This window comes from Porites lutea, chromosome 11, assembly GCF_958299795.1.
Source record: "Porites lutea chromosome 11, jaPorLute2.1, whole genome shotgun sequence".
NCBI lineage: Eukaryota > Metazoa > Cnidaria > Anthozoa > Scleractinia > Poritidae > Porites > Porites lutea.
The window spans coordinates 22,787,286-22,813,201 of record NC_133211.1 but is presented as its reverse complement, the minus strand read 5'-3'; the positions used below and the strand labels follow the sequence as shown (position 1 = coordinate 22,813,201).

Genomic DNA, 25,916 nt, shown 5'->3' with positions numbered 1-25,916 from the left:
CCATGGATAGACGTTTACTGGTCAGTTTGATATTTCTGCTGGCCATAGACTTGGTCTCAGCGTACGTCATTGAGGATACTTTTTCCGGCACGGGAGAAGTGTTCGATGAAATTTCTGACCTGGAAGACGTACAGGAAAGAAACTTACCCAAAGACCCTCTTGTACACATCCCCCGCCTGAGAGAAAAACACAAAGACAGCTTCCTTGAAGTTAGTCAAGAAGATGCTTTCGAGACTATCAAAACAAGGGCTATGGAACTCGCCGCAAATGAATGCTCCAACATAACTGTTAAGGAAAGGAATCTAGAGGCGGAAAGAGAATCATCCTTGAGACCAAACTATCAGGCTTTTCAGCACGGAAGCAAGAATTTTATGACCGACGAGCAGTATAATGCTGCCGCGAAGAGCGAAAAATGCAGCGCATGTGTTCTGAATACTCTGTGCAACGACACATCTATTCGGCAACTGTTGGGTATTGACACCAGCCTCTCTGAGTGAGTACAACATATTTACATCTACATACACTTTTAAATTTACTAAGGCTTAATTTTAACCTACGTGTACATTAAAGGGGAATGATTATAGTAGTTTGGTAGAGTAAATGTCAAACCCTACATGTCATGGTATACACCTAATTGAAGAGGTAAGAAGGAAAAATCAAAATAATTACACATAAAATCGTGTAATGAGAAGAAGGGAACATTTCAATGAGTTGACTTATTCTAAAGTTACATAAATCTAAGAATGAAATTTATATGCCTATTCAACCACACGCAGCCTAACCTTCAATCATAACTCTCATCATAACTACGAGTGGTCTTATATGCGTAATCCTCCAAATGAGCTTGGCTGTATGGGAATTTAGGTAAAAGATCCAGGAAGATAAATAATTGCTGGAATTCTCAATTTAAAAAAAAACACCTTACCATTCCAGACGTAAACTAAGTAAACTCTCCTACTAATAGGTTGAATAGACATAGAAGTTTCATTCTTATTTACTAGGTAATTTTAGATTATACCTAAGTCAACCCCAGGGGGGAAGGGGGGTACTCCAGTGGCGGAGTTTATCGAATGAGAGCAAAAATCAAAACCCGAACAATCCTTAAGGCTTCCAACGAAACCCAAAAAACCCTGGACCAAAAATTAACCCCCAAAATATCCCACGCCGAATTTCCGAGCCTTAAAAATTTCCAGATGCAATGTGATGCATTTTAGTAAAATCCAGCTAGTGGTCTATTATTAATGCTGCGTTCTGATTGGTTGAGCTACTACTAGGCTATATGTTATAGCCCACAAGTGGCGAAAAGCGCCGGCTTTTGGCGGCAAAAAAGGATTAAAGTCTAGCGTTAACTAGCCAAAGCTGTTTTGTCTCGATATTTTTTTAACCAACTAGTTGGATTTTACTAAAACAATTATTCCTCTCTCCCTCACGGCCTCTGAGTCAATAGCCCATTCGGCCTTCGGCCTCATGGGCTATTGACTCAGAACCCATTGGGGCTCGAGGAATAATTTTTAAATAGTTGACACTGCAGCTGCCCTCGCTCTGTATATTGTCGGTCAATAGTATGATTGGTCGTTGTGTAGCTCCGGTTCAAATATATCGATTCATAATGAAGATTTTCTCACATATTCCATACAGTAGGTGAGATAAAAACAGGAAAAGAAAAGTTCCCAGCACTGATTCACTTCGACTTACACAGCTTTGATTAAAACATTCTCAGTTTCGATTCAAAATAATTCTTATTCTAAACCATAATATTCTAAACCATAAAAAAAGATTTAATTAGAAGTTGCAATTTTTCGCTATTTCTCTATCACTTTTTACATACTGTTCATTTTATTTGCAGGAATGTAAACCTTAGAAATTCAAAGGTTTGATTAATTCACGCTCGCGCGTTCTAGTCTTTTTCCCGAAACTTCATAGAAGGACATCTGTAAGTAGGGAATAAGTCAGCACGGAATTTAATTGTCGGCGAATTTCTGTAATCGTCCATCGTTCTGCTAGTGATAACCTAGCCGTTGATTCAATCGTCTTGCTTGTTTGTGGACTGGGTCTTCTTCCACCAAAGAGAGAGAAAGAGAGTCTGTCAAATTGTTTCCAATCTAAGAAATTGGGAACTCGTGTCTGGTAAACAAGTGTTTACTGATATATATACAGTTATACGCACCTTGTTATAACTTCATCTGCGCTTAACGAGTGTCCTTTTGGTCCATAAGTTTCAAAACAGCTGCTCCACAGAATGTCGCTGATAACACGTAACGCAAAAGAGTATCGAAGTATGACTGTACAATAAGTGTCACAAAATCTACCTATTAGTAACGGGTCCCTTCCGGATTTTCTGTTTTACGTCATTGAAACATCTCTAACTTGCGGGCGCAAACAAAACAAACGTCATCATTACCCAACGATTCCATGCTGCCCCTGTTCAAGCAAATCGAGATTTTTTTTTGGTATACTGGCTGTATATTTCAACCGTGTAAGTACTTTTCTTAATATACGAGCGAGCTACTAAAGTGCCTTCTTGGGATTTCCCATTCTGGGCGAAATGCGGGGGCAACAATAAAACAGCCGCAAAACAAGTTCGGTTGAACTTTATTCGCAGAACTACGCGGCCGAGATACGCGGGCACTGCCACGACGCTTCACATTGTTTTGAGTACCTCCAAAAAAATACTTGCCAAATTTTCCTACCCCAAAAAATGCCGGAATGGAAAATCTCAAACCCAAAAAAATCCTTCGATCATCTCCCTCACTTGAAATCCGTAGTACCCCCAGGGGAAGTCAACCCATTGCGATGGGCTTTTCTTTTCATAACACGATGTTATTTCCCCTAATTTCGAAGAGGTTATTTCTTTCCTCTTCACTTTTATAGGACATATTCCAAGAGCTTCGGCTGCCTGTGACAATCACCGCTACTTTCGGGCGTTAGGGAGCTTAAGCAAAGAACTTTTTTATTAGCGAAGAAACTTTTTGTATGCCTTGATACTTCTAAACGTGTATTGCAAAGTGTTTTTACTCTTATTCAGGCTTATAACCCAAGGAAAACCACTGCCCAAGAATGCAAAACGTCCACTTCCGGTTGACATGCGACTTTGCTCAAAAACGCCGTTGCTTAAGCTCACTATTGTATGGTATTTTGTTTCAAGAGCATGGGCCAGAAATGAGATGCTAGATAGCCAACTACGGCTAAAAGAAAGTTTAATCAGGGTTCGTATTACAAGCGCGAGTGGAAGATTGTAAATAATAAATTACTTTTCTAACAATAATATCAGGCTGCACTGTTTCACAGCACACATATCGCACGCTTATCAAATTCATAAGAAAAGAAACGTTGACTCGGCTAGAAAGGTGACCCGTCTAGCTGTGTCACCCTTTTTCGATGTCAAGGTCACCCTCCTAGTCAGTACAACTTCTCTCCATATAAACACTTTGACTCCCCCAGCGGAGTCAACTAGGCCAATCTGATGCGTAGGCGCTGTTTTCAGTTCGAGGCTCAAGTAAAGAGGTGGACTTTAAACGCTTTTTAAAGTTGATTCAGTCGGGAGGGTGGCTCCCTTTCCGTTAAACGAGGCATTACAGTACTGCTAAGGATTGCACAAACGTCGAAGCGCACCAAGATTCCCATCGCTGTTGGATAACTAATTTCTAGTTTCATAAAATTAAAACAGATTAAGACCAGCGCCAAACAGGTCTCTTTCTACAGCCTCCTAATATTATTATCTTCTAACAGGAGAGAACAAGTTAGAAGGTGTAAAAGAATCATCCTCCGGCGAGCAATGAGAATTATGCCTGAAGAAGAGGAATCCATAGAATGTGATGAGGACGCCAAATATCGCACAATCAATGGAACCTGCAACAACCTAAAAAACCCAGAATTTGGATCAATCAACACAAAATTCGAACGACTTATACCAGCCGATTATGGGGATTGCATCTCAACCCTTCGAGAATCAGTGACTGGTCACCCACTTCCAAACACCAGAGAAGTAAGTTTCAAAGTTCACGGCAGCAACGCAGATGGCTTAAATCCTAATTCTAGAGTACTGTCCCATCTGGTCATGAACTTTGGACAGTTCATGGACCACGACCTGTCGCTGGCGGAGGCACAGGGAGTTAACTGTGAGCCACCCGAGGACAAGGAAGAACCTGAATGTATCAACATTCATATTCCCAAAAGCGATATGATTTTCCGTGACAGATATATTAAATTTATTGAAATGGAGAGAGAGGCTTTCATCAAACCAGATTCTTTTTGCAAACTAGAAGTTCGAGAACATCGGAACACAATAACAGCCTATATTGACGCATCTAACGTGTATGGATCAACTGACGAGATTGCTGAATCACTTCGTGCTGCAGACGGCCTCCTGTTGGTCATGAAGCATCCACATGGCTGCCAATTCAAAAGCTTACTGCCTGCTCAAGTCGACGGTTTCTGCCCAACAAGAAATTTTTTTGAACCATGTTTTTTCAGCGGAGACATACGAAACAATGAGAACCCTGGTAAGATAGGCGGAGCCATCCACATAAATTCATCTCTCTGAGGTCCCTGGGTGTCAGAGACTTTTCTTGCGCAGATTCCGCTTTCTTGGTTCGCCGCTCGTGGCTTCGGCTTTCGACCGAAGACGTGACGGCCTGCCGCCGACCCCGAGACTTCTCCGCTGCTCTTGATCATCGTGCGAAAGAAAAAACCTCTGATACCCAGGGTATCCTCATGTCACGAAACACTTTTCCTTTAATTCCTTTCGCGAAAAAAAAGAAAGAAAAAGAAAGAAAGACAAAAACTCGTGAGATAAGTAATTTCCTCGAGCAATATTTCATACCTCCAGTGACGCAACGTTACACTATTAAAACAGGACGAAAAACCCTATACTTTGGTTATCACCGATTTCGCACAAACCTCCTTTGAGGAAAACAACAGAGAAATCAGGAATTAATTCATCTCCCTCGATGAAACTTTTGAGAAAGATAGGACTAAGTTTAGGTTGATACTTTAGGTCCTTTGCATGCGTACGTACATTTCCAGTAACTCATCATTTTTGCTCCAATCCAGTAAGTTCGGTTTTCTGCAGGGTAATGATTAAAAGCTCCCGCAACCTTAAATGCTGCTGCATGAAAAAACAATTCATCTTTCCCATATAAAATACTATTACTAATTATACAAGTCTTTCTCCGTACAGTACAACAAACATGTGCAAAAATTAAGACCAAGTCCTTGGGTACTTTACTCAGTACACAAAGAAAAACTAATTATCATAATAATATTTCTAAACCTACAGGTCTAAATTCGGTCCATACTATCTTCGTGCGTGAACACAACCGTATCGCAACATTTTTCATAAAGAATACAGACTGGGACCCCGAAAAGATTTATCAAGAAACCAGAAGAATCGTCGGAGCAGAGCTACAAATCATAACATTCGGCGAGTTCCTGCCATTACTTTTGAGTGAGCACACGGTAGGTCTCTACAAAGCTGCACCCTACCTTTTTAGCATGTCCCCAGATTTCAAGTGACGGGGATGATCGTATGGGGGCAACAATCAAAACCCAAAAAATTCCTGGACCACAAGTAAACCCCCCCAAAAAATCCCATGCCTAATTTCCGAGCCTTAAAAATTTCCAGAAAGCATAACATGTTAGTTGTACTTTATTCGCAGGACTAATCGTCCTTCAGATTGTTTTGAACACCCAAAACGGTACTGCAATCTGTAACAGAAATTGGAACGTTCCGTGTAACACAGGTTGCACAAGTAAAAATTCGTCCCCCGTTCAAAGCGTTTTGTCCCGACCCGTGTTAACGAGGTCGAAAGTACATGAGTAGGTTTCTGTTTTAAATGTCAATTACTTTGAATTCAAGGAAGGTTAGAGCGGCGCTTCTCATTCCAGGGGCACCCAACCACGGTTTCCTCATAAATACATAGAAAACACTTTTTAGGCTATCTAAAGTACTTTTAGATCTCTAGAAATGCATTCTAAGCATCGATGTAAAATTTGCATCTGTTCGGTCATCCTAGGGGAACTTGAGTCTTTTCGAAATTACAAGGGCTTGAGTATCATTTTCCCGAAAATTTTAGATGAAATTTAACGTATTACGAAAGTGAGACATTTCTAATTCCTCTCGTCATCACATTTTTAAATCCGACAATTTTAGGTTTCCTTTTTTCGACAAATAGCCTAACTTGGGACGTAAAATTCCAAAATTAAACTTTTATTAGAAAATCGTAGGGAATTTATTAGACAAGCTTCGAAAATTGTCAGGCATGAATGGAACGGTCATTCTAGGCAAATATTTGCTTCTCCGAAAAGATATTTTACAGAAAACAGTCCTTGGGTGCCTGTGTTCTTCTTCCTGTCTGCAAAGAACTTGTTTTTCTGACGGCACTTATTATACAGTCATTTGGCTCCCGTAAGCGACCACCTCGGATAAAAAGTCGTTTTCTGGTTCAGCGAACGATAATGAACTTCTCCAAGTGACCATGTGGCAAATGAATGCGCTCGCCTAGACCACTTTTATATTAGCACATTGTTGTTTATGACTAAAATACAGTCTGATGAAATGATAAAACAGCTTTATTTTATTACTTATCACATTCGATGTTTTCGAAGATAATACAGTATTAAGCCGTTGGCGTTCCTATTGCGTATAACCCTGAATTTGAGCAAGAAGTTAATTTGTTCAGTTCGGGTGTTGCCTGAGTGGGCGAACATGAAACTAAAGAAACAGAGAAGAACACCCGATTCACTCAAAGGGTACTGGGTATCACCCGTAAAAATGATACCCAAATTACCGGGTATCACCCGCCATAGTACGTACTATAGTACGACTGAGAAAGTGCTGTACCGGATGGTGCAGGATGATGGATAAAACATGTTGTAATTGCACGTTTATCGGTCTTATTATAAAATCTGTTGCAGCACGCTGTCACTGAGGTTATATTTTAACGTGCAAAGCAGTATTTAATGGGCCGGTAAGTTGTGAAAGCCTTTATTTTGTTCATTATTTTTGCCTTCGTTGTTTACCTATCTTTTCTAGTGTTGTTGACACTTTAACAGACCAGTTCGTTTGGTTGCAGGCGGACACTGCGGTAAGCAGGAGAAGAACAGCTTAGTGCGAGCATTTCGGATGATGCCGGTGAACAGGATCGCGACGATTTATGACGTAGACTGAATCTTTGGCAGGTATGTTATGCAGCTTACCATTTCGCATTCGAACCTCGCTTTCAGCGATAATTAAACCAGAAAACCTCTAGATGTAAACTTAAGCTTAGCACTGATCTTCGCTCTAAAAAGACTGTCAAGGGTAGACGATGTGTGTGCCAAGTTACGACAACCTGCTCGAACGACAACTTTTCTAAAGAAGGTTCGTTTTCAAAGAACAACAGGTGTCACCTCTGTGACTTCGAAGCTGGTATTCTTCGTCGTTGCTTGGACTGCAGTACAATAGCAAAGGTTTGCGAATCTTGTGCAGTTTCACGACAAACTAGATATTTTCCATCGTCTGGAAATCCTTAAAGTACTTAAGACTAAGTTGGTCCCTGATCTAGGCACGTAAGTAACGGTATAAGTTGCAATACTGAGTACGCCGGAGTTGATTGAAAATGTAAATTTCTACAGGTTCAACCCGGACTTCAAATCAAATTGTTGTAAATCCAGTCAATCCCCCTTATGCTTTTAAACTTCATGCTAATTATTTTATTTTTGAAATAATGTAGGTGGTAGGTACTAAGAGAAAGCATTTGCATTCTCAGCTGCTCTAACTGCATCTCATTGAAGTTGCTTAAACTTGGCTAGAAGTAGAAACTGCTCTCAGATCCCTTGGTGAACTACGTTATTTGTCAGTCATTACAATTTATCATTTTGCTTTTTTTTTCAAATTATTATCTTATTAAATTTTATATATAGAAGTTGCAGCAGACGGTCTAACATGATTTTATAAATATATACCTGCCTTAGTATCTCGTGCATCCCCAGCTGCCTCTAAACAAGCCTTGGTTTCTGTATTAGCTTGTGTGCACCACCATCACAAAGATTTTCCTTACTTCCCGTTATTCTGTGGTTTTACAGATCCCATTTGAAACCAATGTATGCATTTGAAGCTGCCCCCATTGTTGGTTTGTCATTTTCAGTAGATTTCCTTTCGAAATGGTTGAAAAACAAGTTTATTCAAACTAGTTTGCATGAAATATAGGGCTAAAAATGCATCTTTGATCCTTGTTTCATGCTTTATGTGCCAGATTTGTTATTGTGAAAACTGCACTTAGTATGCATTCCAGCTATTTCTACAGGCACTCCACGCAAATCATTATGGAAACAAATAATTCAACAATTAGAATGTAACAGGATTCAAAACCCCAACTGGCACTGGAGGCAACCATTAAAACTATTAACAATCAAGGCTGCGACTAAGAACAAATCAGGCAAGTGACCACAGCAGGACTCGAACCAAGGACTGCAAGATTGCAACTTGTCTGATGTGGTTCCTTACTCAGCCAGTCACTTCCTCCTGAGTATGGCATTCCATAATTTTTGTTTACGAGGAGGAGAATTATATATTCAGTTAACCTCCACGAATCACTCCACAATGGTCACGTCTCTATAACGGCCATTTTTTGGCGGACAGTCCATACATTCACTCTTGTTTCAACCTCTCTACAATGGCCACTTTCTTCTGTACCCAACGTGGCCTCTGTAGAGGGTTTCAACTGTATTACTCTTTCATCTTACCAAGAACCCTGCAAAGTGCTTGACAGACATCAGTGCTCATTTAACATCCTGCTCTCCCTCGCCTCTTTTGTATTTATTGTTATTCCTATGATTTAAAATGTGGTGCTATAAAGCCACTCGTCAATGATTTCTTTAAGTTCAATGTAGTTGATTTACACATCTGCTTAATGTGCATTGATTACTGTGTTTTATATATTTTTGTACTCTTACAACACATAACTTAAATATTACTCTTTTGCCTTTTTCAGTTCTTTAGTATTTCAAGTGGTTGTTAATGAACATGTTTGCAGCTGTGAACCCGCCAAGTTTTTTGAATTTACCAAGCTTAATCTTAGGGGTTCCAGACCAACCATGCCAGAGTTGGCATTCAAATGTTTTGAGTTATTTTGCATTTGAATATCTATAGCTTTTAATTTTTGATACCAAGTTCTAAAATCTTTTAGCTGTGTTTATTGTTTCCACCATGGCCCTTGTCCACCGACCAGGCAGTGTTATTGGGAGATATCAGCCTGACTTATGTTAAGAAGTCAGAAACATTCACTATAAAATTATTAATCCATACACACAGGGAGTGGTGATATGTTTTAAAATTCAAAATAATATCCTTAGCATTTCCAACCTGTGTTATATGAAGATCCCAACAAAGCAGGTATTTAGAGGAGAGAAATGCTCACAATTTACAGGATGAATTTAAGTTCCTGAATTGCAAAGTGAAACTTTGGGGAAGCAAAAACATAATACGTGATGGTGTGAAAACAAAGCTGTTAACAATAGTACTACTTGTGTAACACAGACAAATGTGCAAGTAATATTCTCTAAAAGCAATGATCAAATAAATCTCTTTTCCCAATTTCATTTTACATGCAGGTGTCTGCTACAAAGGACAAGGGATTAGAGGAAGTGAAAGAATGCACTGTCACAGAGAAGAAACCATTGAAAGAGAAGGAGAGATGTTACTCTCTGGAAGCCAGCTCACAGCTTAAATCCTTAGTGGCCTTTTACTAAACCCAAGTTTTGCTATCAGTTAGCCTTCCACTGACGCTGTCTTTCTTTTGGCTCATCACACAATCCTCCTCAAAGAACATGGCCTAGGAATGTCTGCATGGGAGGCTAGCTATCTGTGGGCTGGCTTTAATACTTTCATGTAATTTATATGTCTGCTACAGTCACTGTTTATGTGATTGAAATAAATATGCAAAGAAGCTGCATTTGTGTCACCCTTATCAAAGGCACTCAAAGTTCATAAAACTAGTGCCCGAGTCTTATATATTGTCAAAAGAATAATATTACATTGCATTATATGGCAGAAAGATGAGTAAATGAGTTTTCAATCAAAATTGTGTTCCTTGCTTCTAGAAGCATGTCTTCTTTCTTTTGAGGATTAGGGATACAAATTTTGTAAGAAGTGTTTCATAAGATTGAAAAGCAAAGCAAAACAAACAAGGGATGCAGACTTTTTAAGGCCCATTTTTTTCTGTGCCCATCCTTTGATGAACTGCATTGAATGCAAGTTTCAGATGTTAACCATCAACTTTGGTTCAAGTTATTGGTAGAGGACAAGTTAATTATAGTGAGTAAAAAAGGTTATTTTCTATATTTTGTAGTTCTGGGCCCAGTTGTTGGAAGGCCGATTAACGCTTAACCCGGGGTTAAATTTAACCCGGGTTTCTTATTCTGGCGTTCAAAAGCATTTTCTGGGGTAATTTTCTCTGTTATTTTTAGAGCTTCCAATCATCAACTTGTAGACAAAAAGAATTAAAACTGAAGTGCTTTTTAAGCTTTCAAATCTGAATTCAAATCTCGCACTAACCCTGAGTTATCTTAACCCAGCTTTGAACAACTCGGCCCTGTGTGATTCACCGTTTTATACACAAACTGTTAGATTGATGCCGTATTCCAAATTGTAGAAAATGTTGTTGAGTTGTGGGTGTAATTTTAAACCAAATATTGTTATGAAAGGCAAATGCATACACTTAACTTGAAGACAAATTATATTCCATTAATGTGTTTTTTTTACATTTTGTAAAATTACACTACATAAAAAGGCTGCCGAAACTGGCAAAGGCGGCACACTTTTGTATTTAATCTTACATTTTGAGTGTGGTATGGCCATTCCCACGTTCCTTTGGGGTCAAGTGAATTACCCGAAAGCAGACCTTTGGCTGCAAAAAGAGTTTGTGGGTTGTAACTTGCCAGTCCCCATAACCGTAAGACGTACAGTGGCAGATGCAGTGAGAGGGTCGGGGCGGGGTCCGGACCCGCCCCTATCAGGCCTGCGGTTGTTTTTTATTGCTTGTTTGACCCTGAAAGTTTTGTATCTATAGGATCGCATATCACGATTCAGCTGGTTGATTTTTCATTGAAACGCGCGGTACCTTTTGGCACGATTAAATTTCAGGCATATTTGAAAAATATGTAATTTTGGGAGGAATCAAAGATTGGACCCCCTAATTAAAAAAAATTCTGGATCCGCCCCTGACGTAGAGCTTTGCATCTACTGCATCGAGCTAAAAAAAAAACGTAACCTTGCTTCAGAAAATACGAGGAACGTAAAGGCTGGTTTTCACTAGCGACGACGGAGTCGGAGTTGTAATCACAAGCGTAGAGCTTATGATGTAATGAAAACATCGTTCTGATTCCGCTTACGACTCCGCCGCTTACAATCCGCTTATGATCCAGTAAAAAACAGATTGTCAGAGTCGGAAGCAGAAGCGGATAAACTAAACCAATCACAAAGCGTGGGAACGTGCATTGTGATTGTTTTAGCCTTCCGCTTCTGCTTCCGACTCCGACAATCTGGTTTTCACTAAAACATGAGCGGAATGTAGGCGACGGGAGTCGTTAGCGGGCTCGGAAGAAAAAGGGAAACTGCGGATTTCATCGCGCTTGTGACTGCGCGTACGATTCTGTTTTTGATTTTCACCAGGTCACAAGCGCTCTTACAACTCCGACTCTGACTCCGAACTTCGTCGCTAGTGAAATCCAGCCTTTATTGAACACTTAAACGGGCAACACGCGACGTTTTCCGCTTCGTTAAGGCTGGTTTTCACTAGCGACAGAGTCGGAATCGTAAGAGCGCTTATGACCAGTGAAAATCAAAAAGTGGGAGTCGTAAGCGGAGTCAAAAGCGCAACGGAATCGGGTTCAGAAGAATGAGAACGTTTCCATTTCTTCCGACTCCGCTTACGACTCAGTCGCTTACGTTCCGCTTATGATCTAGTGAAAACCAGATTGTCGGAAGCAGAAGCGGAAGGATAAGCCAATCACAATGCACGGTCCCACGCTTTGAGATTGGTTTTGTTCTTCTGCTTCTGCTTGCGACTCCGACAATCTGGTTTTCACTAGGTCATAAGCGGAACGTAAGCGACGGAGACGTAAGCGGAATCGGAACGCTGCTTTCACTAGATCATAAGCTCTACGCTTCTGATTACGTCTCCGACTTAGACTCCGTCGCTAGTGAAAACCAGCCTTTCATAGATGCCACGGTATCTCGTTCAGTTTGCCCTTAGAGGAGAAAGTAAAATATATTTCGGAAAATGAAACTGTTTCCTTTTGAGGGGCAACTTCTAAAGGTCAAACATTTTTGCAATGTCACATTGAAGACATCTCCCTCCCAAACTTTATTTTTTAATCAATGAGTATTCCGTTCAAAGACGATAAGGGCGAGGCTAAGGAAATGTCTGACTGCTACTCCCGGAAACTGAGGATGATGCAGTGGATAGAGAAACAAAATGTGATTTTGACCATATTGACAGTGCATTGTTCAGGTATTCGGGATGTTATTTCTTGTCCTTAGATCCCATGTCCTAATGCACGCTTATGTGTATAAAGGAACCAGCAACGGCGTCAATAGAAAATCTGGAAAAATTCGCCAGAGGGTAAGAGGGTAACTTGAAGAAAATGACGAATAATTCAAAAATGGCGAATGCCAAAGGTTTAATTAGTGAAAATTCTAAAGAGATGGCGGTTTAAAGGGGCCCCTTGAAAAGTGGCGATTTTGACAAAAATGGCGATATGGTTGGCAAAATTTCTATTGAGATGTTGACAGGGCTCTCTTGAAAAGTGGGGATTCGACGAAAATGGCGAACTTGCATACAACGATTCAAAAATGGCAAAGGTGACGACAAATCAACTAAGGGTTGGCGAAAATTCAAACTTGACTCAAAAGAGATGTCGTTGTTGCGTACGTTTCTGGATATCTGATCTCCAAATGGTGGGGGGAAGGTCCAGCCATTCAATACGCAAGCTGCCGTCAGCTAGTGCCCCGGGTAAAGATGTAGAATTTTTGGGTTGACGTGAAATTAGTATGTTTCCCCTACTTTTCATGAAATATGGGCCACTACGCATTTCTTGCGAAATAGTTTGGGACTTCGATGATGAGCTGCCGTGAAATCGCTATGTTTCCTCTAGTTTGCAAAAAATACTTTATGATAATGCATATAATGCATCCCATTTTATACGAAAAAAATAGTCCGCTGCGCTGGAATGAACTGCTGTGAAATAAGTATTTTCACTAATTCCCATGGATTTTCCCCCTCCTCGTGCGCCCCTCGCGCTCCCGCGCCCGAATTTCCCCTTTCCCATTTAACACCTACCCTCACAATTTTTACATGAGATATGACCAGAAATGCACGCATTGGCGAAAATGGCAGAAATGGCGATTAATCGCCAAAATCGCCAAACCGTAAGCAAAAAAGGGTTTGTAATCGGCTCCTAATTCAAAAAGGGGTTTGGGGGCTAGTTGAAATGACTTGTGGGCTAGTACTTAATTGCTAGCTACAGCTTGCCTGCATGAATGGCAGGCTGTAAAACTGACTTTCTTTGCACCCTAAGGGACGTCTTTAGTTATATAATTTGAAGGGGCCACTTTTTGCAACCAATTTGAATATTTGCCAAATTCTGGATATCACAAGCCCTCTAGCGATTTTCGTCGAAATCGCCAATTTCGCCAAAATCGCCAGTCTCCAAGGGGCCACTTTTGGCATCCAACTCAAACCGTCAGAGGCTAGCGATTTTTCGCCATTTTTGCCATTTTCGCCATTGTATCCATTTCTGGACATGAATGGAGACGTACATGGAATATTTTGCCAAATACGCGGTTCTTAGATCCCATTGAAAATGTGTGGTGTTCCACTACTTTTCCTGGAACGGATCCGGTTTAATATGCGGAGTTTTGGGGTTGCAGTGAAATTACTGTGTTTTCACTATTGACACTATTCTATCATGAAATATTGGGCCACGACGCACTCTTGTTCTTAGATCCCATTTTCGTCGGACTGGGAAATAGTCCATCACTCAAATGAATTGCTGTGAAATCAGCGTTTTTCTAAAAACATGAAAGAAACATTATATGGAAATTACGCATTTCTGGCCTGCAGATCCCATTTTGTGATGCATGGGGAAACGCCCCTGCTCTTGAACGGGTTGCGGTGAAATGAGTGTTTCCTACTATTTTTCATTGAATATCCGGGTAAATATGCGGAATTTTCGTCGGCCTTCAATTTGGAGTGTGGGCCACTACGGAGTTTTATAGTCCTGGGGTGCTTACCATTTGACAGAAAATGTCGGAAATTCCGGATGGAAGGTAAATGGTAAGGTCACTTTTCGGAAATTCCAACCGAAAATTAAGGAGTACGTTTTGAGGTAGTCCCTTCATTCCGGTTGGTACGAACCAAACGGAATTTTGCTTACCATTAACCAATTTCTTGTTCCTTCTCGGTTCCAGACTCACGCTACACAAATTTGCCCTTTTTTTGAATTCAAACCCTGACGGATGTGGCATTTCTACGGTAAACTGGTAAATCGCTTACCATTATGCTTTCGACACCCCAACCGGATTTTTCTGTCAAATGGTAAGCACCCCAGGACTTGAATAAATTGCTTCGAAATAAGTAATGTATTTCACTCTGATCAATATAGTTTGCAGAAAATATGGTGCCAAAAACGCTTTTTTCATCCTAATTTTTTAGTATTCAATAAATGCGAAATATATTCCAGCACTTGAATGAATTGTTTTCGCCAGTGTTTGTTGCTGTGAAATTATTGTATTTTATATGAGTGAAACATATTCCGTTACTTCGATGAAGTGAGGTGAAATCAGGGCCTTTCCTCTAGTTTCCATGAAATATAGGGCTAAATTTGCATTTTTCGGTCCTTGGATCCCATCTTCTAATAATCGCGAAATAGTTTGGTACTTTGATGAGCTGCTGTGAAATCAGATGTTTCCCCTAGAATTTTTGGAATATTATGGCCAATACGCATTTCGAATTCTGGCCCTGAGAATGGCTGAGATCTTCCAGTTTTTTTTTAAAAAAGCGATATTGTCCGGCAGTTCCATAATATTAAAACTCCTCTAGTCTAGTGGGGTTAATTTAACTCCTTACAGTGGAGGTTTTTTTTTTTGAGGGGGGGGGGGGCGGTGGGGGGGAGTTTTTTTTACTCCAAAAAGGAGTTTAAAGAACTCTTTTTCAGGAGTAAAAATCACCCAGATATTGACGAGTTGGAATAACCCCCAAAAAGGAGTTATCCTGTACCTAAAATTGTTACTCCACTTGAACAGAGCTGAGAGTAAAGAAGCTCCAATAAGAGTAAAAACAACTCATGTAAGGAGTAAAATAACCCCATTTTCGGAGTTATTTTAACTCCAGACTGGGAGTTAAAACCGGAAATCTTTTTTAGGCAATTACCTAAAATTTACTGTGTGAGTTGCTGTGAAATAAGTGTATTTCCACCAGTTTGCATGAAATATGGGCCAAATAGACATTTTTGACTCCTAGATCCCATCTCTTTAACGAATGCGACGAACTGCCGTGAAAGCATTGTGTTTCAAAAAGGCAGTTTTGTTCCCTGCTTGGATCCCACTTTCTAATAATTTGGAAATGTTCAGTGGGCACTTCGATGAGTTAATGTATAAATCAGTGTGTGTTTTCAACTAAAACCAGCGCGACTATAAAGAACCTGAGTTTTAAGAACCTGTTAGGCTAAAATTTGAAAGAAGTTCTTATTAATTCTCTAAAATCTATTTGCTCTTGGGCAAATACTGAAGATAAGTGAAGAAATGTTGGGGAGACTTAGGTGCCAAGAGTGTAAAATTGTTAGAACTGAGTGTAATTAGACAGGTCAGCAATTCAGTTCTTCTTTTTACTATAACATAACAACATAACATTACAACTTTATTTAAGTGTCGATGTCTTTAGCTTATAAAAGCTAATTGGGGACACTGAAAAAATAGGAAAAAAAATTATAAAAAGAGTTTATACTTGGTATCATAAGGTGAATTTATAATTCGCTAAAATCTAAAGTTTATAAAAGGTAAAAATTAAAAGATTACGGAGTTATCCCCACTAAAATATAAAGAAAAATGCTAATCTGGTAAGCAAATTTCAAATGAAGAATCTGTTAAAGCTAACTCAGTGAGAAACTGCAGGATCTTACTTGTGGGTTTTATTGTATTTGTCATGGAATATTGGGGCAACTACGCATTGCTGGCCTTTAGACCCGTTTACTACGAGGAATAGTCCGGCATCTCGATACGCTCAGTGAAATCAGTGTATTTTCACCAACTGCCATCAAGTACAGCTGTCAAATAGTGGTGTTTCGTGCACGTTATGTGAAGTATTCCATATTTCTCTAGGAGCAGGGATAACAAGCTGAAGGGGATGTCAGAAGTTTTGATTTTTTCACTTGTGTGAAAGTTTAATGCTCAGTACTCAAGGTCAGTTAACTCATCTCTGCAGTTAATTAATACGCTCCCTGCATTTGCGACAATAAAATAAAGCGGGGGGGCCGACGGTGCAGCTTAACTAAGGGATCAACTCTTAACTGCGGCTACTGCGCCTTCAGAAAAACATATTTTGCTAAAAATATTTTTATTTTACGATTCAAATCACATTGATCTTAACATCCTGAAATATACTTCATTTTAGGCAAACAGTAATCAAGTCTCTCTCTTGAATTTGCCCACCCTTAAAATTACCAGTCCATCCCATCATGTATGTCATTGGCCCAGATGATTTCGGATGATTGCGCATTTAGAATTAAGACCAGATTTTCATTTTAAACGTTTCTATCATACGATTCCGATTTTTTTGGTCTTATTAATATTGAAATAAAGATCCTTTCGTTATTTCTCGAATTTCCCCGCCCTAAAAATGATGTGACCCTGGATGAATTCTTGAATTCGCCATTTTCTCATAAACCGTAATAAACCTTGTTTAAGGCCCAAAATTTTGCACAACCATTGTTTCCAATCTCTCCTGGGTATTACAGTCGTCCCAAGATAAATTTAAGACAATGGTTAGGCAACATTTTTAAGGGGTAAACAAGTCGCATTAAGGTCTATTGAGAAAATGGCGCATTCAAGAATTCTTTACTTTGCGCCTTCATAAGATCAGTTTTTCTGTTTAAACGCTCCTATTATACGATTCCCAACAGTTTCATATTAATATCATAGAAATACACTTCATTTGGGGGGAACTGTAATAAAATTTCTTTCTCGAATTTGCCCGCCTTTAAAACGCCCGTGAATCGGCATCCTATAGGATGTCACACACGCTACACTTGCCATTCAGAAATTCTTTACTTTGGGCCCTTGCTTTTTTGGAAGACCAGATTTTTGCTTTAAAAGTTTCTATTACACGATCCGGAACAGTTTGATGTAAACATCATAGAAATACACTTAATTTGGGGGAACTGTAATAAAATTTCTTTCTCGAATTTGCCCGCCTTAAAAACGCCCGTGAATCGGCATCCTATAGGATGTCACACGCGCTGCACTCGCTATTCCAAAATTCTTTACTTTGCACCTTCGAAAGACCAGATTTTTGCTTAAAACGCTTCTATTACACGATTCGGAACAGTTTGACGTGAATATCATCGGAATACACTTCATTTTGGGGGAACTGTAATAAAATGTCTTTCTCGAATTTGCCCGCCTTAAAAACGCCCGTGAATCCGCATCCTATAGGATATTGTCACACGCGCTCTACTCGCTATTCCAAAATTCTTTACTTTGCGCCTTCGGATGACCAGATTTTTGCTTAAAACGCTTCTATTACACGATTCGGGACAGTTTGACGTGAATATCATCGAAATACACCTCATTTGGGGGGAACTGTAATAAAATTTCTTTTCTCGAATTTGCCCGCCTTAAAAACGCCCGTGAATCGGCATCCTATAGGATGTCACACGCGCTGCACTCGCTATTCCAAAATTCTTTACTTTGCACCTTCGAAAGACCAGATTTTTGCTTAAAACGCTTCTATTACACGATTTGGAACAGTTTGATGTGAATATCATAGAAATACAGTTCATTTGGGGGGAACTGTAATAAAATTTCTTTCTCGAATTTGCCCGCCTTAAAAACGCCCGTGAATCGGCATCCTATAGGATGTCACACGCGCTACACTCGCTATTCCAAAATTCTTTACTTTGCACCTTCGGAAGACCAGATTTTTGCTTAAAACGCTTCTATTACACGATTTGGAACAGTTTGATGCGAATATCATAGAAATACACTTCATTTTGGGGGAACTGTAATAAAATTTCTTTCTCGAATTTGCCAGCCTTAAAAACGCCCGTGAATCCGCATCCTATAGGATGTCACACGCGCTGCACTCGCTATTCAAAATTCTTTACTTTGCGCCTTCGGATGACCAGATTTTTGCTTAAAACGTTTCTATTACACGATTCGGAACAGTTTGATGTTAAAATCATCGAAATACACTATATTTGGGGGGAACTGTAATAAAATTTCTTTCTCGAATTTGCTTGCCTTAAAAACGCCCGTGAATCGGCATCCTATAGGATGTCACACACGCTACACTTGCCATTCAGAAATTCTTTACTTTGGGCCCTTTTATATATTGCTTTTTTGGAAGACCAGATTTTTGCTTTAAAAGTTTCTATTACACGATCCGGAACAGTTTGATGTAAACATCATAGAAATACACTTAATTTGGGGGAACTGTAATAAAATGTCTTTCTCGAATTTGCCCTCCTTAAAAATGCCCGTGAATCGGCATCCTATAGGATGTCACACACTCTGCACTCGCCATTCCAAAATTCTTTACTTTGGGCTTTTGGAAGACCAGATTTTTGCTTAAAACGTGTCTATTACACGATTCGGAACAGTTTGAATTGTGAATATCATAGAAATACACTTCATTTGGGGGAACTGTAATAAAATGTCTTTCTCGAATTTGCCCGTCTCAAAAACGCCCGTCGTATCAGCATCCTATTAGACGTGAGCCAGACCGCACTCCCGAAACCCAGAATATTTTATTTTCCGCGTTGAGAACTACAATTGTTTACTAAAGACGTTTTATCTCAAATCACGGATGGATTTTAACCTAACACAATGAAGTAAAACTTCACTTTGAGCAACTTAACTTCGCCCTTAATTTGTTACTCGTCTTCAGGTTATGCGGAATTAGCTGGAATTGTTTGAAAATTTGCGGTTTATATATCAAATAGACGTTAATATTTTAGTCTTTCCATTTTCCACTGTATCAAAGAGGCGGAATTATTTTTATTTTATCTAAAATATCACGGTTACTTGCACAGATGGTTGTGTAGCCTATGGACCGCCATATTGCCCGTACTATAGTACGTAATTCAGCGGGTGATGCCCGCGTAATTTGGTGCATTTTCAGCGGGTATCACCCATAGGGGTTGCGTGAATCGGGTGAGAAGAAACTGATATCCAGTCGGTCATTAACAAAAGTGGTCAGCGGAGCGGTTGCTTACCAGAGTGGCCTCAAGTAGAGAGTTGACATGTGGGAGAAACGAAAATTTTTCGTTGAGGAGAGGAAATAAACGGAGACAAGCAAATTCCAATCAAGCCCAGTGCTCTTAAACTATTTCTCTTGTAAACAAGAGATCCGAACTCGTTACTCTAAAAAGCCGCTATAAAAACAGTGAATTCGCCACGTAACTACTCAAAAGAAGGGGAGCTCTAACCATACTATACTCGATTAGAAATTTGGTATTTAAAACTTAAAAAATTTACCCACAGCTCTTTAAGAGGCTCCTTGCCGGGTTGGGGGCGCGGTCTTCTGTGGCAGAGGTCCCGACTTAAATTCCCAGGGCTGAGCTCAATTCTTCGTTTAGACCTCTTTCTCTTTCCGTGTGGCTTCGTGAGAGCTTTGTCACGAAATTTATTACAATTAAAACGGGGGGGAAGTGCCACCAAATTGAGTTAAAAATTAAAATAACCAATCAAAATATTAAAAGAAAGCATAAACATAGTCAATACACTTGAGGAAGATTGAAACGCCGGATGACAATTGTGGTTTTTAAAACTTGTTAGCTTAACAGTTTTTCATGTTATTCAATACATTCAAGTTCACTTTTAGTTGTTTATAACGTTTGATATAGTTTGATTTAATGCTTAAAAGACATATTTAATTGTTTGACTCGAAGCCCAGATTTTGTCATTCACAAGTAATTTTTTTAAGTTCGAGTAACGAACAAAGACGAGTAATTGGCATTATCATGATGAAGCAATGGCGGAGAGAGAAAGGTAAATAAGGTAAATAAGTGCACCGCAGGACTCAGGATTGTAAGCCAGATGATGATTATTTCGAGCTACTAAACCTAAAATAAAGACGCCTTTTTCGACCATTTACATTTAACTTCCAACAGAATACTCTCCTTCTTTACATTTGTATTTAGCTCTACGAGTGATTATGCATAAAACGCAAACAATGTTATATTGCATCCGTTTACATAACAAAAAAGGTTTATTCTATGTTTGTTTACTTTCACCACTATTTAGAGAAAAGAATTTGGTCTTGTGCTTCTTGAGGGAGAGGAGTATTTCACAGGCTATGACAAAGAGGTCAATGCGCAAATATTAACAGCCTTTGCCGTAGCTGGATATCGATTTGGCCACAGTTTGGTTCAAGAGCTTTTCAATCGATTCTCTCAAGATGGCTTTGAACACAAATGCAGCAAATGTAGCAAAGACAAATTACAATTCCAGCCAATCCCAGTACTGGACTTTAACAACCCAGCACCCTTGTACTCTGTATTTAAAGGAGGCGTCGACGCCATTTTGAGGGGCTTACTTAAAGATCCTGCAGCGAAAGCTGACGGGTAAGTGAAGTTATCGCATGCACGTACACGCAGTCCTTTTGATTTGTTTAATTTGCTTGTTAAGGAGAAAAGTTCAGTGTTACTTTTAGGGTATGCATAGTTGTGAGCCTGATAGGTTTAACACCGATTCGCGCGGATTCACAAAACTTTGCAAGAGATAATTTAGAGTCAGTTCGAAGGATCCGAGCTCACGCTTGGCGGGTTAGAGGAGGTTTTATTATAGCCAAATTCAAGGAATTGTACTGCGTTCTTTCTGTACCTTGAAGACCCTTGAAAAGCTTTCACTTTGATTATGGTAATCAAGTGGTTACAACATACTCTGCATAGGCGATGAATAGATGCAATCGGCGCCTTTATTATACACTGTACTCACTATCTTTCTTCGCTTTGGGTACGAGTTTATAGTTAGGAAATCACCGAATTCACTGCAACCTACAGATAGGTTAGTCCTGTAGACGAGGTTGACTAAACTGTAGGTTGCGCGCGCAATGTACTATATTTATGCGCCCTCCTTCTATTTTACTTACTGATTAATTTTGTTTGCTTGTTTTGTCGTACAGGCGTTTTTCAACTTCAGTCCAAGAAAACCTAAGTCGCGGTGAAGGTGATACGTCTGACTTAATCGCTGTTAACATTAGAAGAGGGCATGATCGTGGACTGCCTAGCTACACCAGGTTTCGCCGCGTTTGTGGCCTTCCCCTCGTTAGCAATTTCTCTGACTTGGTAACGGTTGCCGGTTTGGACAAAAAGGTCGTTGCCATATTGGAAAAAGTTTACAAGAGAGTTCAGGATGTAGACTTGTTCACCGGAGGTAAGTCTGGAGTAACAATCACATTCCTCCCATAGTCATAACTATAACAAAATTCTCAAATCTGCTTGGCTATTAGCCTGCACTACAGACGAAACGAAACTATAGTTAAATTACATCTGCGAAGAAATCTAATTGGCTATCAACCGTTCTGATTTCAGCTCTAACAGAACAGTGAAATTGGACAGTGCGCGTAATCGCGAGCGCATTTGAATGTTTTGTTGTTTTCAGACTGTTTGCGGTCCCCCTTTTCTCTAAAATCCGTCTAGTTCTTATCTCAGCTAGCGCGATTGCAAACCACGACGTTATGTTACAATAAGGGATTGGAACCAGACGAGAAAAGATGGACTGCGAACTCTTTTGTAGTAAACAAACGAAACGAAGTAACCGATTGGTCAATTTTACAGCTTTTGGCAGATCATTGACTGGTCTGTGGTGCAGACGCAAGTGATAAAAATAGTCACGCGTTACAACTAACCACGAACAATTACGAACCTGGCGGTAATCGCTTGTAAGCCGTTTAACGATATCTTACGGAAGGAAACTGCTGTGAATTTCCTCAAGGGAAAGGAATTCAAGGTAATCTTACCGGATTATAAAAAAGAGTAAAATTGTTCAGTTGTTTATGTACTATTTATAAATCGTTTAAAGTTACTCGGGTTCAGATTGGTTAATTAAATTACCTTGACCGCTTCGTTGTACCCAGACAGAATAAAAAGAGTCAGCAGTCTCTTATTTTTTCCTCTGTGGCTTACGCCCTGGTTTATCGTGGCTTGGGTTTCCCGTGCAGTAACTTTGCAAAGAAAAATAAGAGACTGTTCGCCGTCTAGTTGTTTTTTTCACTGGTAGCAAAAACTCTCTCTAAAAAAGACTTAAAACATCACAAATTTGTATAGTTAAGATTAATTGGTAACAGAACTTCGTGTCGTCCTGTTCGGTTTGTAATCATATATACTCGTGTTTAAACTAACTCCACTCAGTCCCAAATATAGCAAAAATCTTCGTAGGCATCCACGATTGGAATATTTTTTCCATATTTTGATGGGAAAGCGCATACATTATGCCTGAGTGTGAACAGGCCTGCAGTTTACAGTTGTTGTTGTTGTTGTTGTTTGTTTTTGGCTTTTTTTTTTCCTGGTCAGATTTGGGGCTGAAATGCAGCACAAAGAAAGAAAAACTTACAACAATTTCTATTGAATTAGACTCACCTAATTTTTTATTAAAAAGTAAACTTCATTTGCTACTTCGATCTCTTCTCAGGAATGCTTGAACCAAGTGATCCTAAAGGAGGTGAACTCAGTGCAACATTTCAGTGCATTTTAGCAAATCAGTTCAAACGCACCAAAATCGGAGATCGCTTTTGGCATGAAAACGCACCTAACGCAACCTTAAACACCGACAAGACAGCACTCAACCGTTGTCAGCTAAAAGAAATCAGGAAAACACGCTTTTCCAGGATAATATGCGATAACAGTGATGACATTACCTCAATTCAAAAAGACGCTTTGATGCAGTCTTCGGTAAGGTGCAGTTGCGACGAATTGCCAAAGATAAACCTTAAAGCATGGACTACAGATTGTCCATCGAGGTAAGAGAAAGGACAGCTGTTCATTTCTTTTAATCGCATGCGGCGAGAATAGCGAGTCTTAGATCCGAGTTTACCTCGAACCTCTAACTGCTGGAGGTCACGTGACAAGTCTTTCGCGTCACGTTTGAGGTTTACGACGTGCGTTTTCAACGTGGGGAGGTAGGTTTTCACGTAGGTCATTTACCTGAAAGCTTTTAGCGTATAATTCTTGTCTTATCTCACGTAATGATACAAAAATCATGTGGAGCAAGTCTTTATCCATTAACAGAGGCACAGATTCGGGCGAAATGCTAAATTTGATAAATCCTATTGGATCTTGAAAACAAGTGCCATTCATGGCTGCTGATTCAAAATGGCGGCCGTAAATTTGCGAGAACTAATGTAAGAATTTACAGCTCTTTGCTGCTAGATAACCCAGTGTTTCCGTAAATTTCTTTTATTTTCACTGATTGATATTTCTGCTATTTCTAAATGGAAAAATAAACCAGAATTCACTTCTTTAATCCACCACCAATCTAAATCGAATTATGTTTGAACGTCGAACTGCAAACCGCGGTTAGAGGTTCGCCGTAAACAAGGATCTAACACTCTCTAATGGCGGCCACGCGCAAAAACAATTCCGCCAGGTAGGCAAGCTAAGACAACCAGAGAAGTCGTGACCTTCACCACTTCCCTATACCGTATTAACTCGATTAAACGCCGCGATGTTTATTACTTTATAATTTCAAAATCTCAGTTCTTATATCACTGATCGAGCAGTTACGATATATCATTCATAAATATTACGTAAAACAGAAAGGCGTTCAAAGTCTCGCTTGCCTGCCGAGATAAAATCGTAACTGTCCGGAAGGGTGTTTATTACCGAGCTGCAAGTTGTTTCATTTTTTTCACGGGTTAAGATAAACTCAACAAATTGGCCCGCTCCCAATGTATTGGTCTTCATAGCTCAGTTGGTAAAGCACTGCAGAGCTAACGCAGAGGTCATGGTTTCGAATCCCGCTGAAGTTCCGAATTTTTTTTTTTTTTTTTGGGGGGGGGGGGGGTTAATTTGCAATTGGTTAATTACAATTACCACTGCGACGATCATATCTTTATTAAAATGAGTTTCTTTTCTCATTATCTTCGAATAAACGCCCCGTTCTTCTCATTAGGCGCGGCATTTAATCGAGCAAATACGATAATCAATGTTTGTTTGCATCTGTTCAATGATACTCAAGCAACGGACCTCTCGCGATCCAACGCCGCAGTAAGGGGAGAGGGAGGTGGGAGGGAAGAGTCATTTTCCTAATTTTTAAGTTATAATTTCACGAGGGCAGGCAATTTAAATTTTAAAATAGGATACTCTCTCAAAAGCGTTTTTGTAACCGTTGATGTATCCGTGTTTTTTTTTTCCTGCACAGTGACTCTGTATACAGCGACGAACCTGAAGACACGCATGATGAGTTTTAAATGAAGAACGCATAATCACTCGCTTATCATATGGCTTTCAATTAGACTGCATTTAGGTTAGAAGAAACATACATGTATACCATTATTCTGCACAGAAAGTCATGACACCCTTCGTGAGCGAATTGTAATTATATTTTCGAGTTTTTCTTTTCTTTTGATCGGTGAGATGTGACGTTTGATTTTTACACTGAAAGGGGCTGTGACGTCACGGCTGTCTAGTTCATATTGTTTTCGCCATAGATCTTGGAAATTTTGCTTGTAAATTACACAAACACCGAAAGCTTCGTGTCGAACGAATGTGTGTCTCCCAAGCCGAAACGTAACAAACAACAAAAATGAACTTTGAAAAACTATTGGGAAACAAGTTTTCAAAACCTACAATTGCAATCCTCCCTCAAATTTGACCATCTGGCTTCCATTTGTAAATGCTTTGTTATTTATACCTTCTTTTAACGTTTTGAGTGGTAAATTGAAAGTTGCTCCCATCGTTTGTTCTGAATAAATTTCGTGACACAGCCAGTCCGTTTGTGTAATAGTTTCAGTAGCAGATCTGTAATAATCAAGGATGCCTTCTTCATAACAAAGTAGGTTTTTGTCAAACAGCGTATTGTATCCACTTCGCGGGGGCTCACTCCATATGACACAAGTTAACGATGCACCCATATTCTTCTCAAAATGCATAAATAAAAAATGGTGCTGAAATGATAAATTATCACTGTTGCTTTATGGTTGTTATGGGCTGTCCCGAAAGCTCCTGATCGGTACAGAATACCTAAATTTGTCTTAAATCTTAGTGGGGACGTATTAAAACGAGCAGAGCGAAAATAGGACGCGCGCGACTTGGGAAATGGGGCGGTGGCGGCGGAAAACTGGGAGAGAGGCTAGGGTTAGGGTTAGGGTTAGCCCCCGCGCGTTTTTCGCATTTCGTTTTACACCGTCCTTTTTATTGAACGACTCTTCACCACTATCTTGGAGCCTGTAACAGGCTAGGGCTACTTCTGATGATGAGTTCACCAATACCTTGGTGAAAAAACACCAACACCGCCGACTCTTGTCTGTGAACAGTGTCCTGGGAGTTAGGGAGAGAGAAAAGGGTTGGGGGTAGGGTGCGACTCCTCTCCTGTTCCTTTTTCTTCCCATTTCTTCTCCGTCTGTATTCCCTTATCTTTGTGCTTTCTTGCGTTTTCGTCATATCTCTCACTAGTAAGAGAGCCTGTTTATGCTTGCCTTAATACGATTGCAGTCTTTTAA

At 39.8% G+C, this 25,916-nt stretch overlaps 1 protein-coding gene and 1 long non-coding RNA gene across 3 annotated transcripts; both read left to right on the top strand.

Moving 5' to 3' along the window:
- On the top strand, positions 1 to 25,350 carry LOC140951591 (salivary peroxidase/catechol oxidase-like). Its single transcript, XM_073400878.1, has 7 exons — positions 1 to 493; positions 3,730 to 4,502; positions 5,279 to 5,457; positions 20,501 to 20,820; positions 21,381 to 21,631; positions 22,889 to 23,216; positions 24,617 to 25,350. Exons 1-7 carry the CDS (start codon positions 3 to 5, stop codon positions 24,663 to 24,665), a joined length of 2,391 nt encoding a protein of 796 aa, XP_073256979.1. The 5' UTR covers positions 1 to 2; the 3' UTR covers positions 24,666 to 25,350.
- Positions 6,744 to 9,888, top strand: LOC140951593 (uncharacterized). Of its 2 annotated transcripts, none has more exons than XR_012167304.1 (3): positions 6,744 to 6,968; positions 7,074 to 7,179; positions 9,592 to 9,888. It is a non-coding gene; the product is annotated as an uncharacterized lncRNA (long non-coding RNA). The 2 variants fall into 2 exon arrangements; XR_012167305.1 differs by having other exon boundaries at positions 7,054 to 7,179.
- Positions 25,351 to 25,916: the final 566 nt, after the last annotated feature.

Coding starts and splice junctions, on each gene's coding strand:
- LOC140951591 (XM_073400878.1), top strand. CDS start 3: ATGGATAGACGTTTACTGGTCAGTTTGATATTTCTGCTGGCCATAGAC. Junction 494..3,729: donor ATTGACACCAGCCTCTCTGA/GTGAGTACAACA, acceptor ATCTTCTAACAG/GAGAGAACAAGTTAGAAGGT. Junction 5,458..20,500: donor TACTTTTGAGTGAGCACACG/GTAGGTCTCTAC, acceptor ACCACTATTTAG/AGAAAAGAATTTGGTCTTGT.